At 38.4% G+C, this 20,692-nt stretch overlaps 1 protein-coding gene across 4 annotated transcripts in view; it reads left to right on the top strand.

Annotated features, from left to right (window-relative positions):
- The window catches only part of RHOBTB3 (Rho related BTB domain containing 3), a 76,519-nt gene that overhangs the window by 41,606 nt on the left and 14,221 nt on the right, over nt 1-20,692 (top strand). For 2 of the 4 annotated variants that reach the window (XM_019727889.2, XM_019727888.2), the window contains exons 11-12: nt 386-482; nt 6,349-9,230. The exons of 1 other annotated variant lie outside the window; for it this stretch is intronic. In XM_019727889.2, coding sequence (XP_019583448.1) covers nt 386-482; nt 6,349-6,464 — 213 coding nt within the window. In that variant the 3' untranslated portion in view covers nt 6,465-9,230. Of the gene's footprint in view, nt 1-385; nt 483-6,348; nt 9,231-20,692 lie in introns of those variants that run through there. One more of the 4 variants, XM_074328686.1, reaches the window with a different exon arrangement.

Raw genomic sequence — 20,692 nt, 5'->3', positions numbered from 1 at the left:
TATCTCTGCCAAACAGATATAAGTGGGTAGTGAAGGCCATGATCTTAGAGTAGAAGCTTAAACTCAGTTCCCAAGAACCTCAAAGAGTCTTTGTTAACCAGAGATGCAACAGGCAGCTGCTTAAAGACATTCAGCCACTGCAGCAGCGGTAGCTTGTTATTCATTTGATTCGGTGTCTTCATGGATGGAATTTTATTATTATTTGTTATTAATGCTCCCTTTTCCTTTCTGCCGTCAGAGAAGGCTGAAGGCTACATCATGTACAGACACATTAAACACAGATTTGGGCTCTCCAGGAGTCCTCCCAGACCATTCTCTCTGATCTAATCATCATATCGATGGGCATGATGTACAATATTGTTTCAACTTTCCATTTTTCTTGCAGTTTCACCACTCTGATTGCCTTTCAACCTGGCTACTTCATTTCATTGCCACTAACTACCTCATCTTCAGTCAAAAGCCTGAATTTCAGGATCTTTCAGGTAGATTGCCAATTACTTCATTGAAAGAAAATTACGTTTTTTACTCATAGATTTCAGACATAATTTGTAGGAATAGTAATTTTTAAAAATGAAAAAGTCAATGTAATTCATTCCTTTTCAATATGCAGAGTGGTAATTGAGGACACTGACTTATGTTACATAAGTAGCTTGACCTGTGTTGCACAAGAAGTTATCTAATGATTGTTTTATAGCTCACATCCATTTTTAAATGCATTTTTTCCCCCTGAAGTATAGTGATAAGGTGGCCTCAAGTGGCATTTGGTTTTGATAAACAAGATATTGGTTTTAACCACCCAAGTCAAGAAGCAACATTTGAACAGTACAGATTTAAAAACTTTTTTTTGTAAAGAAATTGTAATTATTGTGTGCTATTTATAATATATAGTTCTAGTGTACTGATATCTTATCTGTTACGTATATCAATATGAGTTCACTGTATTACTTAGAAATCAGAAGTTTTTATTGATCAAAGTGTTGCAAAACTTACTGAGCAGAGCGTATACATAATGTGATTTTTAAGGTACATTATAAAGATTAAAACCAATCAAATATTAAACTAAGAGGAGAGAAAATGAAAATAGACTAGTCATTAGAGTAGACGATCAGTTTAGATAAATGGTTTGCTCATGTTATTACCTAGAATAGATTCAAGGAATAATCAAGTTAAAAGGAGAAGGAAATTAAGGATCACCTAGTCAAGTAGTTTCAAGCTAAACAGAAAACGCTCCATGGAGATGCCTGAAATTCTTCTGAGGTGAGGGCAGAGAGCAGAGACTGGATGAGGGAAGAGGAAGGAGCGAAGAAGAGAAGGGAAGAGAAGGCTAAAATTTGTAGTTCTTGGACTCCTCCATCCCACCTTCAGCCAAAGTAGGTGCACTTTTATCTGTTTCTTATCTTAGAGTTCTACATAAAATTTTACTTGTAAAAGAGGATCTGCTGCTAAAAGATATGAAACGCTCCAGTTTCATTCATCTACTTGTTGTACAGTTAAGGAAACCAAGAAATACAGTCAGTTTTTGGCAGATGTGCTGGCCGACGTGTTCAGACAGTGAACAAATATTATATGCCTATTGGGAGCCTCCTTACACAAAATTCAACTATTAGTGCCATAGGGTAACATAATAAATCAAAGCAGAGCAATAGATATTTATTAGCCATCTACTTTGTGTAAGAAAAAAACAGACTCCATTAAAGATAAATTATGCTCGGCTTGCTGTTAGTTAGACAGTTATTCTTTAAGGAGTCAATTAGAAATGAAATGAATGAACATTTTGATTTTAGAAGCACTTTGTACCACCTTAGATCACCTTCATTTGTAAAAGAAGGATAAGATTATTTTCCATTTACCATCTTGTATAGATGTATGATACCCATGGAGAGTACTATTACAACCTTGGGAGAAAGATGCTCTATAAATCCTTTGAATTATTACGTTTTATTTTATTACTGATACAGTTACCTATAAAGTATGTTATGACCACCTGGCATAGTGAAAAGCAGGACTCCAGGGTGTATTTTGAGAAGGCGGGGTAAGAAGATGAGGCTGTGTTAGTGATTGTCTCATGTTCCTTTGATGGGAATTCAAAGGGTATCACGAGTGCTCTGAATCAGTGGTACCTGTCTATGTCCAGGATCTGCTGTGATGCATCCTCTTGGCCAGAGAAAAAAAAGCCCCTAGTGGATAAGGGAGAATTTGACAGTCTAAATAGGTGGTCACATACTGGTAGTCTGTGGGTTGAATGTAGCCTGCCAAGGCATTTTATTTGAGCCACACGGTTTTTTGTTTGTTTGTTTTATTTAGTGTCAACATTTAAAAATTGTGATATCACATTTTAAAAATCCAAATTTTGGGCTTCTTTTGAAAAGTTGGAAGATCTAGCTACTCTGGGCCAATCTTCCCACACGGCAACAGCTTGGAACTGAGTAGTAGCTGCCTATTTAAAGGAGCATGTCCTCCAAAGTGTCACAGTCACCGCTCCTCTCCAGTGCCCTACACTTGGCCTATTTCACATGGTCATTTGAAGTTGAAAAGGGTTCTTGTCATAATCTCTTTACAGCTTTCTTGCAGAATTTCTCATTCTACATTTCAAAAATTATCAAATTACTGGAATTCTGGAAGTTGTTTTAGCTGAGAATTTTTCCTCTTTAGCAGTGTTTAGAAATTTCAAGGTGAGACTGGAAAAGATCTCTTGTCAATGCTGGCACTGATACCTCAGAACTCAGTTAAATAACTCGTTAAATATTAGATGTATTTTATATACTGGGCTCTTATGAAAACAAACAGCAATGCAGGAATGTAAGTTACCCTTGGCATTTATGCATTCATTCTTCTCACAGTTAGTTTAATTTAGCTCAATATTGTATTATGTATTTTATATTACGGATTTTAAAAAATTTTTGTCTTGTTTTTGTTTTGTTTGCTGGCCAGAGCTCATTTGCGATAACATTTTTTTGTTATTTTATCGTAACTGAGGGAGTAGTCTTATGTCACCTTTGCTTCCTAATGAAACCTAGAACTAATTTCCCTGAGCAGCTAGGATCCAGGTCCCACAGCCTGGATCAAGCCCTTGTTAATCCAAATTATAATAGCCAAGGTCAATCAGTAGATGGAGATGTGGAAACTGACTGAGCAAAAGGAAATCTGAGTGCCTGCCGAAGGAAATACTAATGAGAAACAAGCTGATTCACCCAGCAGAATACCGAAAACGTTATAAATTATGGGGGCCGGGTATTTCAGAAAGTAGAAGGAGGCTGGGGGCTGAAAGCAGTAGAATTGCTTGAATGTTGCCTGAGAAGCTTTTGCCACACACCATACCACCCAGGCAGGCAACTGCTCCTCCTGCATCATCACAGGAGATGGAAGGTTTATTTTGGGAGAAATTAAACCAAAACAGTTATAAAATCATGAACTTTGGGTATAGCTGAGATCAGGCACGGAGCTGGACTGAACCCATGGGGATTATATTCAAGTGTGCATATGTGATAAACCTCCTTCCTATACCCAGGTTGTAGAACTCGGTCAGCCAGGTTATTTGCTACCTTGACTCCCATGGTCTGGGCATGAAATTGAAGCATCCTTCTCTGACCTCAGAGGAAAAAAAAATGTACAGGTGCAATCATTGGGGAATTCTTTCAGGGAACCCAACATTAATCTGCTCAGTCGTGCTACGGTGCATTCCACCACTCAGTAAGTCCTACTCATGCCCCAAAGATGTCTAAACAGCTTTCCAGTATCTCACTCTTCAATATAAAGAGATAACGGAAGGTGGACAGATATTCGAGGCCATGTCCAACATGCAAGATAGATACGCAAACCAAAACAAAATGAATAAAAACAAAAGAGAAGTGAGGAAAAACCTACAGGCTTTTTGCCCGGTCCTTTCTCTCCTGTGAGCCTTTCTCCAGTGTGCCTCCTTTACTGTTCACACAGAGTACTTCACTTCTGACACTTCTGGTCACCAGATGTGTGTGGGCTTTACCCCTTACCGAGCAGTTCTCCACACCTCCACCCAATAGGGTATCTTACAACTTAGCTCAATTCTGACACTCTGCCTGGAGAGTGCGATCGTGCCAGGTCCCACAGGTGAAGGGCTCGGTCCCACAAGTCTGCCCCTCACCACTTCAGACACCAGTTGCAAGCTCAGGGCTTCCGACCGGCTGGTTATAGATCACAGGTTCCAGTGACCCCCTCCTTGGGTTCAGTTAATTTGCTAGATGGGCTCACGGGACTCAAGGAAACATTTATGTTTACTAGTTTATTAAAGGACACAGATGAACAGCCAGATGAAGAGATATACATAGGGTGAGGTCTGGGAGGGTCTGGAGTGAAGCCGCTTCTGCCCCGGTGGAGTTGGGGCTGTGCCACCCTCCCTGCAATGGGATGTGTTCATCCACCTGAAAGCTCTCTGAACCCCATACTTTGGGATTTTATGGAGGCTTCATTACTTAGGCATGATGGATCATTAACTCCAGTTTCAGCCCTTTTCCTTTCTTAAGAGAATGGGGGTTAAAGGGGGGGGGCGCTGAAAGGTCTAAGCTTCTAATAATGGCTTTCTGGTGACCAGCCCTCATCCAAGAGCCCAGCCAGAGTCACCTCGTTAGAACAAAAGACACTACTATCACCCAGGAAATTACAAAGGTTTCAGGAGCCCTGTGTCTGGAGCTGGGGTCACAGACCACATGTTAGAACACAGGGTGTTCCTAGTGCTCTTATTACTGAGGTAATTACAAGGGTTTCAGGAGTTCTGTGACAGAGACCCCAGTTCTGGAGGGGCAGAGACCGATAATATATTTTCTTTTATCTTACAAGGAGGAACTTAGAGGAATAAAGAGACACAAGGAGCAGAAGAAAACCTAAAATAAGCTCTAATACCCTCAAAGAATAAGAGATATACATCTGTAAGAAAGTAGGGATCGAATGTTATTAAAAAGAAACTATTTTTAAAGACAGAAAGTAGAACGGTGATTTCCAGGGACTAGGAGGAGGCGGTAACAGGGAGTTGTTTAATGGGTATAGAGTTTCAGTTTTGCAAGATGAAAGCATTCTGGAGTTTGGTTGCACAACAGTGTGAATGTACTTAACACTACTTAGCATGTACTGTACACTTAAAATAGTTAAGATAATTTATTTTATTTTATTTGTATTTTACCACAATTTACAAAAAAAGAACAATAGAAGAACAAGAAGTCATTCTTGGAAATTAGAAACATGATAGCAAAAAACACCAAGTAAATAAAATAGTTGAAAGATAAAGGTAAGGAAATCTTCCAGAAAATAGGACAAAAAGATACAGAGACAGCTATGAGAGAAAGGATTTTTTAAAACATTGGAAACTCAATCCAGAAAGTGAAGTACCTGAATAATGAAGTTAATACAGAAAAAAACAGTGGGGAGGAAGTTATCAAGAAATAATACAGGAAGTTATTCCAGTAATAAAGGACCTGAGTCAACAGATTGAAAGGATATGCTAAGTGCTCAGCAGTGATGAACAAGGTACATTATTGCGACATGTAAGAAGGCCAACTGTAAAAAGAAAAATCTAAAAGTTTACAGGTTTAAAAAGAAAGATTTACCAAGGACTATGAATTTGAGTGGTAATGGAGTCCTTGACAACTTTGAAAACTAGAAAGCAGTGGAGTACTACTGTTCACCATTCTGAAGGAAGTTTTCAACCTAGAGTTCTATACCAAACCAAACCATGAATTGTGTGCAAGGATAGATTAAAGACTTTCCATCACAAGCAAGGTCTCAAAAATACTCCTTATGCACCCCCCTTTTTCAGGAAGCTAAATAAAGTTTCTGCTTCACCGAAACGAGAGAATAAACAAAGCGAAGGACCTAGAGTCCAAGAATGGAGGGATCCCACACAAAAGCATGAAGCAGGCCTAGAAAGCAAAAGGGTACAAGGCTCTGAAGAAAAGGGTCTCCAGGGCAACAACAATGACACCACTACAGGAATGGATAGGTTATCTGGTAATTGGCTTGGAGGAAGATAGACCTGAGAGGACTTTAAAGAGTTTGGAAGGTTGAATTAGTTACAAAGAAAAAAAGCAATTATACGAAAAAAAAGAGTTTGTTATCTCCAGGAAAAACAAGTCTTATTTGAAAAAAAAAAAAAAAGAACATAATCAAATACCAGTTGATGAAGCAATGGACAAGACGTATCCTGATGAACGATTTAACCAAAATTGTATTCAATGATTTTGGAAGGCTTGAGGAAAGAGTAGGGAGTATATAATAGCAGAGCTTGGATCTCATCCATTAAATAAGAAACCAACAATTAATACCTAAACTTGATCCCAAATAAAATATATTCAATTAACATTCTTTTTCTAAAAATTTTAGTGGAAGAACGCAGCTTTGTTGAAAAGCACAGATGGCCATCGAATATGTACTTGAAGCAGCTTGCGGAATACAGGAAGTACATTCACTCCCGGAAATGCCGTTGCTTAGTAATGTAACCTGGCGTTTTTATATACATATACTTTTTAAATTATTATTATGAAGAATGGGATACCTCTGGTTTCCAGTAAAATTCTTGTGACTGCAATATGGGCGTTAAAAATAATAATAATAACACCATACAGCTTAATGTGTTTATTGGCTCCCTTTGAAAAAACTGTTGTGATCTTAAAAGGGAGCAAAATATACCATAGAATAAATCTAAAGCTTCACCCTAGTGTGTAAAGCTGTTGTACAGCTACTTTTACCCTTTAAGATGCCCTGTTGCTTTAGTAATATTAATAACCTTCCCAGTTAAGAAATGTTTAATTTTTTAAAAAATCATAATAGGATTAATACAGAAATTTTATCATGTCTGATTAATTGCTATGTTAAAATAAGGGGTATTAAAAGGCCCAGTGTCAATATTTCTATAAGGAAAAATCTAGGGGAAGACTGATCAATCTGAGACTTTAGGAATATAAATTTGCCTGGGATTTTGAATCTGAAATGTCACTTGGTTCCAAATCAGTGACAGTATTTGAACCATCATGAAAAGGAATTCTGTTTTTTTATCTGAATCACCCAATTGAGACACCTTGTCTCTTCCCTGGGATTCTATGAGGCAGGAAACCTAAACAGGGATGACCTTATGATCAGGTAACCCATGTAGTTGTACTGTGTAGTTGTACCCACGCTTTGTACCCCTGATTTGTTCAATGCTCTGCTGTTGCAATCTTGAAATTGATACTAATGTTTGAAGAAGGGCACCCTGCATTTCCACTTTGTACTGGGCCGCCCAAATTATGTCTATCTCCTAGCAGGATATGTACTATGTTTTGTTGTTCAAACATCATTCTCCCTGAAAACAGAAAAGAGGCTCTGACATCAATGAAAGAGAAGGGGGCTTTCTTGAGGGGAGGGAGAATATGGGGATTCTGGGATCTTTGGAGAAGTGTCTACCACCCAGGGCCTCTGCTGCCACCTCAACTGGCAAGTGGGACATGCCTTGTGTTGTCTTAGCTTTAAAGTAGTTCTGGCTCTATCACAGGTGAACAAATATTTTATTGATCATTCTGTAAGACCAGGATGTTGGTAAAAAGGAACTGACCGGCATGACTTTAATACGAATTTATAAAGACGCTCATAGGAAAAGATGCTTTCTAGAGAATTCTTTGTTGAAGGCTCAAGACGTTTTTGTTTTAGTGTATGAATTCTTTCTGAGGACCAGAAGGTTATTTGATGAGTAGCGTGAATCTTGTCCTTCTAGATTGTGTAATAGGTTAAAAGAACGGATATAAAATGAAAGACTTTGTTACATGTAGAGAAAATGGTACTAGGATAGAGGACGGAATTATAGTTTCTCTTGTATTACATGTCAACAGAAATAGTTACATAAGAGGCTCACAAGCTGAGAGATGGAAAACTAGATTACTATTTTATGGTTAGCGTCAGTTTCATCTGTAATGCAGTATTGGATATATTTTTCTTTTAATTTGGACTTACTTTAGAATACACATAGTTTTCCAACTGTTCAAAGGTTTGATTAAACCGTTTTATACTATAGCTTTAGAATCTCATACAGTTAGTCCTTAGATATATACCAACACTGTCTGAGTAAAACAGTAAAAATTCCCTGCATATGTCTTCCAAGACCTGATTTTAATTGAATTGTGTTGGTGAAGATTACTGAAATGCATTTTGTGTTTTTATATTTTAATCGCTTGAGTTAATCAACTATTGGCAAATCCCATTTGACAAGGATAAGCATTGTAAAGAATAGATACTGTAGTATATTTCTAGAAATTCACTCACATTTAAGAACTTTTAAAATACAATGATAGCATTTTATTCTTCATAAAGCATATTCTTATCCCTGTGTGAATTATAGCACTTAAAATTCTGAATTAGTAACTTTTAATCTAGGGAATTGAAAAATATAGGTTCTAAAGCAAAATATTTTCTTGCAAATACTATTTAACCTTTAAATAGACCATAGATAATTTTTGGGTTGCTTCGAGTTATGTTTGGAAGTTGGTGTTCTGTTGGTATTGAGTATGTAGTTTTTATTATGAAAGTTCTTGGCCACCTGTGTGACTCAAATACACAGATGTCTCGGCTCTCCAGAGCTATAATAAAATTAGATATTAAACCTAGATTAAAACCTTTGAATTAACTCAATTTAAAATAACAAATTAAAAAATACTTTGAAGCTATCTTGTAGAAATGAATACTCTTTTGAGTTTTGTTTTTTAATTGAAAGATTATTTCTAGATGAATGTATGCTCTGTACTGGTCTCTGCTTCAATATATTTACCAATCATTTTAATTAGAGAAGATACGGTATTGTAGAATTAAGGCCTTTTCTTTCTAGGCCAGGTTTTCACCTTATGTAACCCTTTGTATAGTACTTCTGACTGTGTTCATATTGTAGACGAATAGGCTTGTGATACAGAAGTTTCAGTAACATAACTGAAATTCATCCTGTCCAAGCCAGCATGTGGTCTCCGTATTAGGCAGTAGCAGAAAACTGAAGAATTGGATAAAGTTGACTTCTGAGACAGCTGAACTTTTCAACTATAATTTTAAAAACTACACTACAGTGACACAGTTAATTAGACAGAAACGTCAAGAGTATTTTATTTTAAGTGTCTGTTTAATTCAATCTTTAATAATTTTGCAAAGAAGGGTATGTATGTATTTTAATATAGCCTGACCTGAATTTATATGTTTTTAGTTTTAGTATTTAACATTTTGTAACAAATAAACCTTTTTTTAAAAAACAAGTTTAACACAGTGTTCTGTAGTTATTTTATCTTGTGTATTAAAATGCTGGAATGAATTTGGGAATACTGCTTTGTATTACTCAAGCATAATTATATTTCACAGATAGTTTCCATTATGTGTAAAATGTTTAGAATATTATTGGTAGTCTAGATGATTCATGTGTGTGATGAGATAAAGAAATTTACAGTACAGCTTATATAAAAAATTACATTTAAGAGCTGTTACTGGAATCTCTCTTAACACAATACCTACCTTTATTTAGAAAAATGCTTTGATAATTATTGAGCATAGAAGTGAGCCCCCTGTAGGTTTGAGTGGTGGCTGGACCAAGACTTTTGAGAAGTAGAGAAACTGCTCTGCATAGTTAAGAAGTTGGAACTTTCCATAGCTGAGGAGCCCAGATAGGAGGAGGAGAAAGACAAGCCATAACATGAGGATGGAATGTGCACTATACGAGGTGTGATCAAAAACTATAGTGAATGTTTAAAAAAAATTTATTACAGTAAAAGACATATTGCCATTGTCCCCATCAAAATACTGCCCCTTGCTTCAAACTCACTTATCCCATCCTTCTTGCCACTTTCTGAAGCAGTTCTGGAAGTCCTCTTTTGTGAGTGTCTTTAATTGCATTGTCATGGCTGCCTCCATGTCCTGAACCATTTTGACTTTGGGGAAGAGCCAGAAGTCACATGGTGCCAGATCCGGTGAATAAGATGGATGAGGACACCACATAATGTTTTTATTTGACAAAAACTGCCACACCAGAAGCAATGTGTGACACGGAGCCTTTCCATTGTGATCACAAAATACGGTGAATACTGCTGCTGAGTACGATGCAATAGAAAGGCGAGGATCTTCAATACGGGAAGCGGTGTGTGGAACCTTAGTAAGTGTATGACAAGTTTCAGCTTGTTTGGTGCTGTCAGTCAGGTGTGAGCTATGGCTGAGAGGGGGTGTGTTTTAAAGTGTGCTGTAAATCACCTTCCATTATGACAACACTGTGTCACACATCGTTTCTGGTATATGGCAATTTCTGTCAAATAAAAATAGTACGATGTGTCCTCCTCCACATTATTCACTGGATCTGGCACTGTGTGCGACTTCTGGCTCTTCCCCAAAGTCAAAATGACCATGAAAGGTAAATGTTTTGAATGGATTCAGGGCATCAAGGCAGCCATGACAGTGCAACTAAAGACACTCACTAAAGAGGACTTCCAGAATTGCTTCAGAAAGTGGCAAGAATGATGGGATAAATGTGTTCGAAGTGAGGGGGATTATTGGTAGTTTGTCTTTTACTGTAATAAATTTTTTTATTTAAACATTCACTGTATTGTTTGGTCACACCTCGTATAATACAACCCTTCCCCCAAAAGGTTCCCAAATTGTCAGTAAAGGCTACTAACCCCATGAAAGCCCCCACAGTTCCATGGGAATTGTGTTTCTGATACAAATCTGATCTGGGAACACACCCTTCTAGGAGACCTGTATTGCCTATAGAAGAACCTCCACAGTCCTCACTGCCTTTCATTACCATATTCTGTCTTTTGTACCTTGACACACAATACTGTCTACCCAGATTGCCTATGTACTTGACATACCTCATACTTGGCTTGGGTTCCCATTCCCTATCTACTTTGCAAACTCCTGCATATCTTGTAAAGCCCACCTTAAACCATGTGTCTCTTTTGCTCTCCATGACTCTCCCAGGAAGAATTAATTGCTTCTGCATGTGTCTTTCTAAGCTTTTTATTCTATACCTTTGTTATGGCATTTACTGCATTTTAAGTATTTATGTGTTGGTGGTTTCTACTTGGCTATAACTTGAGGGCAGGGGCCATGTTTTGATTTATCTTTGTGACCCCATCCCCAACTTTTCCACCAAACACAAGGACAGACATAGACTGTGTATAAAATAAATGGCACTGAAAAGGCCAGATTGCCTCTGCTGGAACAATGATCAAAACTTTCAAATGCAAATAAGTGTGCTCACACCTGAAGCTCAGTTTGCCCTGTGTCAGGAGTTGCCTCGGTCAATTGGCATGTGGGACCTGGTGACTAGGGTGGCTGTCTGGGAAGTTGATGAACGTACGGGTGGAAAAGTGATACGTGGTGGACCATTGAGGAGATGCAGATCATGTGCAAAATGATCCTTGGGGACACCTCTGCCTGGGAGTCTGTTGGAAGTTGGGCAGCAAGATGAGTTGGGGGGACACAGAAGAGTTCTTATTGGACGTAACGAAGGGAACTGGCTACTGGTGTTAAGGTAGTGTTTGTATGCAAATGGTCTTTTAACTTCATGCAAATGATTTTCCTGGCATGTAGCTGGCTATGTTCTCAAAATCTTAGTTCTGATCTACTGTTATCGACTAATGTTCAGCAATGAGCTAATGATCAGCATTAGTATGAGAGTGTCTGACATTCTCTTACATGTTCAGAGCAAAGAGCTTTCTTATTTACTCCCATTAAAGAAAATAGCATGCAATTTGGTGGACATGATATATTACTTATTTTTAAAAATTAATTGGGAAGGAGGTGGGATCTCAGCCCCTCTCCTTTGTTGGAAACTTGGACTGGAAGGATCCTCAGGAGAACTCTTTAACTCAAAAACAAACTAACCCAAACCTTAAATTGATCTTAAAGGCTGAGCTTAGTCGCTCATCTATGACTTAGTGCCTATCTTGTTTACAATGACAAGATGTTGCTACATCTCAGAATATACTTGCTTCCCCCCTGAAAATTCTCTACCATTTTGTTTTCTGATTTTTTAAAAATGATTCAGGTTCCCTGTAAGAATTGGAAGCAATATTGGAGCACAATCATAAATAAATAATGTTTTTAAGCCAAAGGGCCTGTAGGACAAAGTTTGGTGAAACCAGTTTTGTGAAACCCTAGGAATGCTTATCACAGGTAGCAGGAGTTACTGAGTAGCCACTGTCCCCCCTCACACAGGCCTGCTTCCAAATTCTGAGTGCTTTTCTCTTCCTCCACCTGATTGGAAGTAGCTTGCTTCTGCCTTCACTTTTAGTAAGTTTAAGGCTGTAGAAAAATAATTACAATTCCCTCAGTTTCAGTTTTCATGAAATTTATGTGCACCATAAATTTGATTTTCCTGGTAATTTCTTACCTAATTCTCTCACCATGGTCACCTAGGTGACTGAACATCATTATTCTTGGGTCTTATGTCCCTTGGTTGGAAGAAAAGTAAGGGTGGTTTTCTAAATTTGCGGTGACTTCCTCTGAGGAATAAATGGCCTCAGAGTCAATTAGGACATACCTAAATTCCTGAGAACCCCTGGTAATGGTTAGGAAGGCAGATTACAATGCTGCAATGCCCCCCAGAGGTTCAAATGCTTTCCTTGACTAGATTCAAAGCAAAAGTTAAGATACTTCCTTGGCAAGAATTCAAATGGGAAAAATGCTCATTTATATAAAGTAAATAGTTAAGAATTGCCTGGGGTGTTTTCTTAAGCGACGCAACCACCACCACGACCACCACAACCACCATCAACAACAAAACTTCCTATTTTATAACCCTCACTAATTTTAATGCACATGGTAAGAAAGGCTGATCTTGTATGGGGCCTTAGTATTAGTAGGCAACAGGGGTTCCTAAGCGGCTATAGGGCACCAATCTGAACATACTGATTACTTGTATCTTATTTTTTATATGTCTTTTAGCACCATTTCCAAAACATCGTAGTTGCTTAAGAAACTATTATGTCTGTTGTATGTAACAGGACGCAGGTGGTGGGGTACCCATCAGAGTTCCTGGACTCCAAGTTGACATTGTTGGTTGCTATGGCCCACGTGCCCATTTCTGCTTAGGAACCAGGGAACTTGACCAGATGGTTTGGCCCTGTGGAGGGGCATGGAGAACACTCACAGCAGAAGCTGGTGAGGCCTCACCCTCAGGGGACTTCAAGGCCAGGCCCTTCAGGGAGGGGCAAGTGTGGAAGGACAGGAGAGCCATGTTCTTCGACACCCAGGAACAAGTTCGAGAAACTTAGGGACCGGAGTCCTGCAGGCAGAGTTGTAATTGAGTGAACTTTCTGTTATTACTGTTTGTATCAACTTCATAGACTGATTGGGGCTGGGGAAATTGAAGCATTACTATTTCAATGTTACCGTTTATTACACTTACTAAGTGCCAGGCATTTTGCATGTGTTATTGCCTTTAGAAGAGATAGTGTAGCACAGGGAAGGAGTCTCCTGGGGTGATTAAGTATGGGATGAGGAAGCCAGGCTGCCCAGGTGAAGTGATTCAGATCCCAGCTCTGCCTTTTACTACGTACATGCCCTCGGATGGGTAAAATGGCCTCTCTCTGGCCTTTGTTTGCTTCTTTATAAAAGCAAACAAAGGCCAGAGAGAGGCCTCATAGCAACCTCATAGTTTCATTGGGAGGAGTCAATGAGGCCATACACATAATGTGCTGAAACCAGTGTCTTGCACAGAGTCAGCAAGCTGTAAGTAGTGTGACTGGTATCACATTGTCCCAGCAATCCCACGAGCCAGGTGCTGTCAGGCTCTCCGTTCTAAAATGAACACAGTGAGGAACAGCCTAAGGCCATGTAGTTAATAAATGGCACAGCTGGGAGGAACCTGGACCTGATTCCAAAGCCCACATGCCCTACCAACTGGCAAACAGCCTCCATAAGCATTCTAAGAAAAATGTAAAATCCAGCTAAGGTTGGAATTGAAGCTCCTTTAAAGGTATGCAACACTGCTGGCTTTGTGGGCAGACAAAACTGGATATGTCCCTGGGAGACACACTCTGAGCTTCCTTAAAAGGCTGACTCCAAGGTCAAGGAGTCATTAAGGTTATCACCCCTCCTCTACCGCCATCCCCTTCCCTCCACTCCTCAGGAAACTATTCCAAGGTCTTATTTGATCATGAGTTTTCAAATGTTATGACTGGTTAACACACCACCCCTGTGGTTAATATTTGAAGTAAGTAACCCAAGGCTAATGACTGGAAAACAACCAGCATATCCTGGTATAAAGTAGTCAGAAAAGTAGCTGGATGCAGGGCCCGTTCAACCCCAACAGCGAGAGAGTAAGGTTTCTCTCTTAATTCTCTTTCATTTTAATTAATTTTAATTTGATTAATTTCATTAATTTTAATTCTCATAGTAAAAACGCAAACTGAAGAAATTTGCTTAGCCACAGGTACACAGCTGGGAAATAGCCTGACCAGAATTTGAATTCAATCCATGTTGCTTCAAAACCATAGAAATCTACCCTTGGAGCAGCGATTTTAGGTTTTTAGGGCCAGTTCCTATAGCAGCTGTGTAGCTTAGGTAAATGTTCTCTCATTGAATTGTACAACTGAAATGGGTGAGTCACATGAGCTATAAAATATGCCTAAAGTTATAGAAAAAGAAAGGATGGAAAAGAGAGAAAGGAAAAAAGAGAAATGAAGGAAGGGAGGAAGGAATGAGTTAGGAAGTAGTCTCTCTGCTTCTATTCTCTGAAAAAGATAGTAGAGAATTGGTATAATTTCTTAAATGTTTGCCAGAATTCGCTACGTAGTGAATCCATCTGTGCATGATGTTTTCTGTTTTGGAAGGTTATTAATTGACTCAATTTCTTTAATAGATCTATAGGTCTATTAAGATTATCTGCTTCTTCTTGTGTGAATTTTGGCAAAATGTATCTTTTAAGAAATTGGTCCAGCTCATCTAGGTTATCAAATTTGTGGTCACAGAGTTCCGTGTTCCTTTATTATCCTTTTAATGTCCATGGGATCTGTAGTGATGTATCTTCTTTTATTTCTGGTATTAGTAATTTGTATCCTTCCTCTTTTTTTCTTCGTTAGCCTGACATTGATTTTACCAATCTTTTCAAATAACCAGCTTTTATTGATTTCTCTATTGGTTTCCTGTTTCCAACTTCATTGAATGCTGCTTTACTTTTTATTTCTTTTTTCTGCTTTATTTGGGTTTCATTTGTTCTTCTTTTCATAATTTCCTAAATAGAACCTTGGATAACTGGTTTTAGATATTTTTTTAAATATATGCATTCAATGATAAAAATTTCCTTCTAAACACTGCTTTTGCTACATCCCTCAAATTTTGATAAGTTGTCGTTTCATTTTCATTTAGATCAAAAACATTTCAAATTTCTTTTGAGATTTCTTATTTAACTCATGTCATGTGTTATTTGGAAGTGTGTTGTTTAATCCTTGTGTGTTTTAGGATTTTCCAGTTATCTTTCTGTTACTGATTTCCAGCTTAATTCCACTATGGTCTGAGAGCATTGTGTGATTTCTAGTCTTTTAAATTTGTTATGGCCCAGAATGTGGTTTATCCTGGTGGATGTTCCATGTGAGCTTCAGAAGAATGTTTATTCTGCTGTTGCTGGATGTAGTCTATAGATGTCGATCATATCCAGTTGGTTGATGGTGTTGTTGAGTTCTACTGTATCCTATCTTACTGATTGCCTACTTGATCTGTTCATTTCTGATAGAGGGTTGTTGCAGTCTCTAACTATAGTAGTGAATTCATCTATTGTTCCTTGCAGTTCTATCAGTTTTCACTTGATGTATTTTGATGCTCTATTGTTAGGCACATACATGTTAAGTATTGTTATATCTTCTTGGAGAATTTATCTTTTATTTTTTTTAGTATTATTTTTTATTTATTTGTTTATTTTTATTAGTTTCAGGTGCACAAGACAAAGTAATACTTAGACGTTTATTATTTATGTCCCTCATACTGTATCTTTTATTTTTATGTAACACCTCTCTTTATCCTTGGTACTTTTACTTGATTTGAAGTCTGCTCTGCCTAAAATTAATGTAGCTACTCTTGCTTTCTTTTGATTAATGTTAGCATAGTGTATCTTTCCCCATCCAATTTACTTTTAATCTTTATATGTCATTACATTAAAGTGACTTTCTTGTATACAACATATAGTTGAGTCTTGTTTTTTGACCTACTCTGACAATTTCTTTCTTTTACTTGGTGTATTTAGACCATTGATAGTCCAAGTGATTATTGATATATTTGGGTTAATATCTACCATATTTGTTACTGCTTTCTATTTGTTGCCCTTGTTCATTATTCCTGTGTTTGTCTTTCACTCTTTTTTTGCCTTTTGTGGTTTTAATTGAGCATTTTATATAATTCCATTTTTTTCCTTCTTTCATAATGTATCAATTTTTTTAATTTTTTTTTTAGTGGTTGTCCTAGAGTTTGCAATATACATTTATACCTACTCCAAGTCCACTTTCAAATAACACTATACTGGTTCACAGGTAGTATAAATACCTTAAAATAACAAAATAATCCTGATTTCTCCCTCTTGCCCCTTGTGTCATTGCTGTCTCTCATTTCTTGTGTTCTAGATGTTGGGGTACAACTTTGTGGGCACAGCTTCCAGCTGAGTTCTCGAATTTGGCCTTCCCAGGAGTTGTTGGTCCTCCATTCCCAGAGTGGATCCTCTGGTTCCTGTTTGACACTTCTAGTTAGTACCCAGGACAGATTGTGTTAAAGAACATCTATGCATACCCATCCTCAGGGTGACTTAAAAGATTAATAAGAAAGGTGCAAAATCCCCACTTTAAAAATAACTTATAATCTTATGTACAAAGTATTCCAAATTTCACAAGGCACACAAGAAAGGGGAGAAGGCAGTTGCTCTGCTCTCTCCTGAGGAAACTGAACTGCAGGTGCTGCCCAGAGGCTGTAGCCCTGCTGGCTGGGAGGGAGAACCCCCACGGGTCAGGAAGAGCCACTGGGAAGAAAGCCCCAGGGATATTAGATGCAACCCAGAAAGGTTATACAAAGTTTTTGGCTTTCATTGGCTCTCCTAATACCTCTTCTTGTCTCCTTTCTTCAGCTCTTCACAGCTCACCAGAAAAGTCACCTAGGGATGGGAAATACAAATCTGTGCATAAATTCAGATCCATGTTTAAATATCACTGGTGCTTAAAGGGACCAAGCCAGAATTCTCTTCCACTAATTAGTAAGATTAAATTTGGCCCCTTCAATTCAATGTATTTAATAAGAAAAGATCACTAGTAATATTATAAGAAAGGAATTTTACTTAAACTATCTCAGGAGCCTAGTTCTTTAAAATATTTCCCAGGACCTGCTAACAATTGTTATGGTGCAGTGAATTAGGGAACATAGCTTTGTCTTACACCCAAATGTCAAGATAATGGCCTAATAATACTCACTGGGGATATGAATAGTGTGGTCTGCGCCACCCAAGCCCGTTTATCACCCGTGGCGGTTGTTTCCCCTTCGGAGCCATCTTTGGACACCCTTGAATTGGGAGGAATGATTGCCATTGTCCCTCTCTAGGGGCCAGGCTGGAAGCAGCAGACTGAAGGCAGTTATTAAAATGAGACATACACAGGAGATTGAATCACTTGCTTCTTAAAGTAAACAGGCGTAGAGCTTTGGTTACGAATGTTTGCCTGGTTATTCTTGTTTCTTTTCTCAGCCAACCTCTTGTGCCAACCTCTCGGTGTTCTTGGGATGATAGTCTTTTCTATCCCTGCATTTCACACAGAATTACTCCACCAGGAGCCAGCAGAAAACAGGAGATTTCAGGAGAGTCTGCACACTGACCAGGGAAGCTGCCAAATCCCTTTCCCTTATTTGGCAGCTAGAAATGGAGGCAAGGCCCAATCCCCCAACCCAGCTGTGGGACTGGAGAAAGTGAATGGCTCAAAAAACAAAACAAAAAAAGGTGCAGGAACTAACACTTGGAGGATCTGCAACTGATCGTTTGTTTGTTCGTTCATTCACTCATTCATTCATTCATTCATTCATTCATTCATTCATTCATACACGTAACAAACATTTATCAAGTCCCTACTATATGCAGGTAGTCTTCTCAATGCTATAGATACAGCAGTAAATACACAGATACAAGTTCCTGGCCTCAAGAGGCTTACATTTTAGTGGTGAAGATAGACAGTAAACAAAATAAATAAAGTATACAACATATTAGGTGATAAATGCTGTAGAGAAAAATAAAACAAGGAAGAGGTATAGGGAATGCCAGTTAAATTTTTAAGTAGGGCGATATGGAAAGCCTTGCTTAGAAGGTGACATTTGAACAAACACTCTATGGTGAAGCCCCCCAGTTGACAAGCCCAGTCTATGCACATACATCTTTCCAATCAATTTTTGTTGCGTCATTCTTCAATATTTACAGACAACTAGATCTCAAGTGCTCCGTGCAGAACATTGGAAGGCCTTCAAATATAAAGCAGAAATAGAAAACGGACTCAGAGGGAACAGAGAGAATACAGGAATCAATACAGCTTTTCAAAAAGCCCCAACTATAGTTAATACCCTTTGAGAGATTAAAAACAAAATGCATCCATAAAACAAGAACAAGGAAAGAAAGGAAACAACCAAGAACAAGAGAACTCTTAGAAATAAGAAAAAAATCACAGTTGGAAACAAAAAATCGCAATAACCTCAAAGAGATAAGGTACTGCATTTATGAAACAAACAATTCTATAAAAAGGAACATTCAGGTAATATTGAACAGTTCTCAGAAATTAAAAACATGATACCAGAAATTAAAAACTCAATAGAAAAAAATAGGGTAAAGACGAGTAAATCCTTCAGGAAAAAAAGCGATAGAAAATAGGAAAGGAAATGCAAAAAAAATTAAAGGACAATGTCTGATTATTAGGAGTTCCAGAAAGAGAACACAGACAATGGAGGGAAGGAAAGTAGCCATAAAATAATCCAATAAAATTCCTAGTGGGCCCTCAACCTTCAAGTAACCCCCATAAATTTATGAAAATACATCCTCACCAAGGCACATCACTGTGATATTTCAGAGCAAAGGGCCCAAAGGGAACATTTTGTAAGCTTCCAGAGTATAAAACAAACAAGATAACCAAGCAGGTTATCCACAAAGGATCAAGAATCAGAATGGCTTCAGACTTAAACAACTCCGAAAGCAAAAGACCATGAGCAGTGTCTTCTAACTTCTGGAGGAAAATGACTTCCAACTAGGCGCTATAACCAGACGAACTACCTTCATCAAATATGAGGGTAGAATAACAATATTTTCAGACTAGCAAAGTTTCAAAAAGTTTATTTCCCATTCTCTCTTAAAACCTATGGAGGATACATGGTTCTCTGAAATGAAAAAGAAGACTAAAAAAGAGAAAGACGCAGCTTGCAGATTTTCCCCTAATTTCTTTTGGTATAAACATCCCTTCGTGTTAGCCAGCAAGAGGGACACCACTGCATAGCCTCCCTTGCAGCTAAGTGCAGCCAATGGGATGTGAGCAGAAGTGGTGCATACAGCTTCTGGGTTGACGTGACTTCATGGAGCAAAGCCACCTGCCTGCCTCTGGACGGTTATGAGAGAGAGAAATAAGCTTCTAGTACAGTTTATAATTTTATGTCATTATTGTAGCAGTAGACAGATATATATGTATAGATATAGATAATAGTATACACAGAGAGTGCCAAAAAAAGTGTATTTTAGGGAAAAATTGTATAAAGATTGTAATACTCAATACATACCAATAACAAAAGATGAATACAAGTCACATTTGACTTCTGCCATTAGAAGAGATGCTCAAAGTGGTTACCATCAGCGTAATTTTAAGTTTTTTTCCTTTCTTAAAATGTATATACATTTTTTTGGCATCCTCTGTATATATAGACATATGTGTGTATATAGTATGGGAAACAGGAGGTCCAACCCAGGAGCGAAGAGAGGAAAATGGAATCCCCGGGATGAGTGAAGGGAGATCCCAGGAAGAGAGCTGTGCCCCAATGTAGAGGGCACCCAGTCCAGATTGGAGCAGTGTAATCCTCCATGTTGAGGGCTCTCCTGTTGTATCTTTTTTTTTTTTTTTAACCTGAGGATAGAAAGCCTAAATGATCCTGATGCAGATCCTGATGCCTTGTGCAGATGACATTTGTGTTCTCCACGCCACACACTTGGCTTAGATGAGGGTGGTGTATGCTTTGACATATTCCTGAAAGCTGAAAGTGGACCACGGAAGCAGAAAATGCAGAGCAGCCCACTTCTGTTGACCATATTTCTGGGGGTTGCCCATTACCTGTTCACACAATAGCCTCCTGGACCACCGGGGCTCCGTGTTTCCAAGGACTCACTCAGGACCACCCCTCTCGTAAACTCCAGGGAAGCTGAGCCTCTCTGTTCAGTTTATCTTCTCCTGGGATTGTTCATCTGGTTGTGATAATATTGCCCTTTCTTGGTTGGTGCTCAGCTAGGTTGGTGTTTCCTATTGCTTTTCAAAACCAAAATGTGTTGCTTAGGGGTATTATAGAGAGTAAAACTGCAACAAGAAGCATCCGAATGATTACCACAGAAATGAGCTAGAGTTCCTCTGTGGAAGGAGGAAGGGGATGAACTGGAAGGACCGCGTGGCCTCCAAGGTCCTTTCCCAGTGCCTTAGAAACACTCTGTGATGTAGTTGCTGTGTTTCTTAACCAAGGAGGCAGATAC

This window comes from Rhinolophus sinicus, linkage group LG03 (genome assembly GCF_036562045.2).
Source record: "Rhinolophus sinicus isolate RSC01 linkage group LG03, ASM3656204v1, whole genome shotgun sequence".
In the NCBI taxonomy this organism is placed as follows: Eukaryota; Metazoa; Chordata; class Mammalia; order Chiroptera; family Rhinolophidae; genus Rhinolophus; species Rhinolophus sinicus.
Note: the sequence above shows the minus strand (reverse complement) of the source record. Positions and strands in the feature narration are given on the sequence as shown.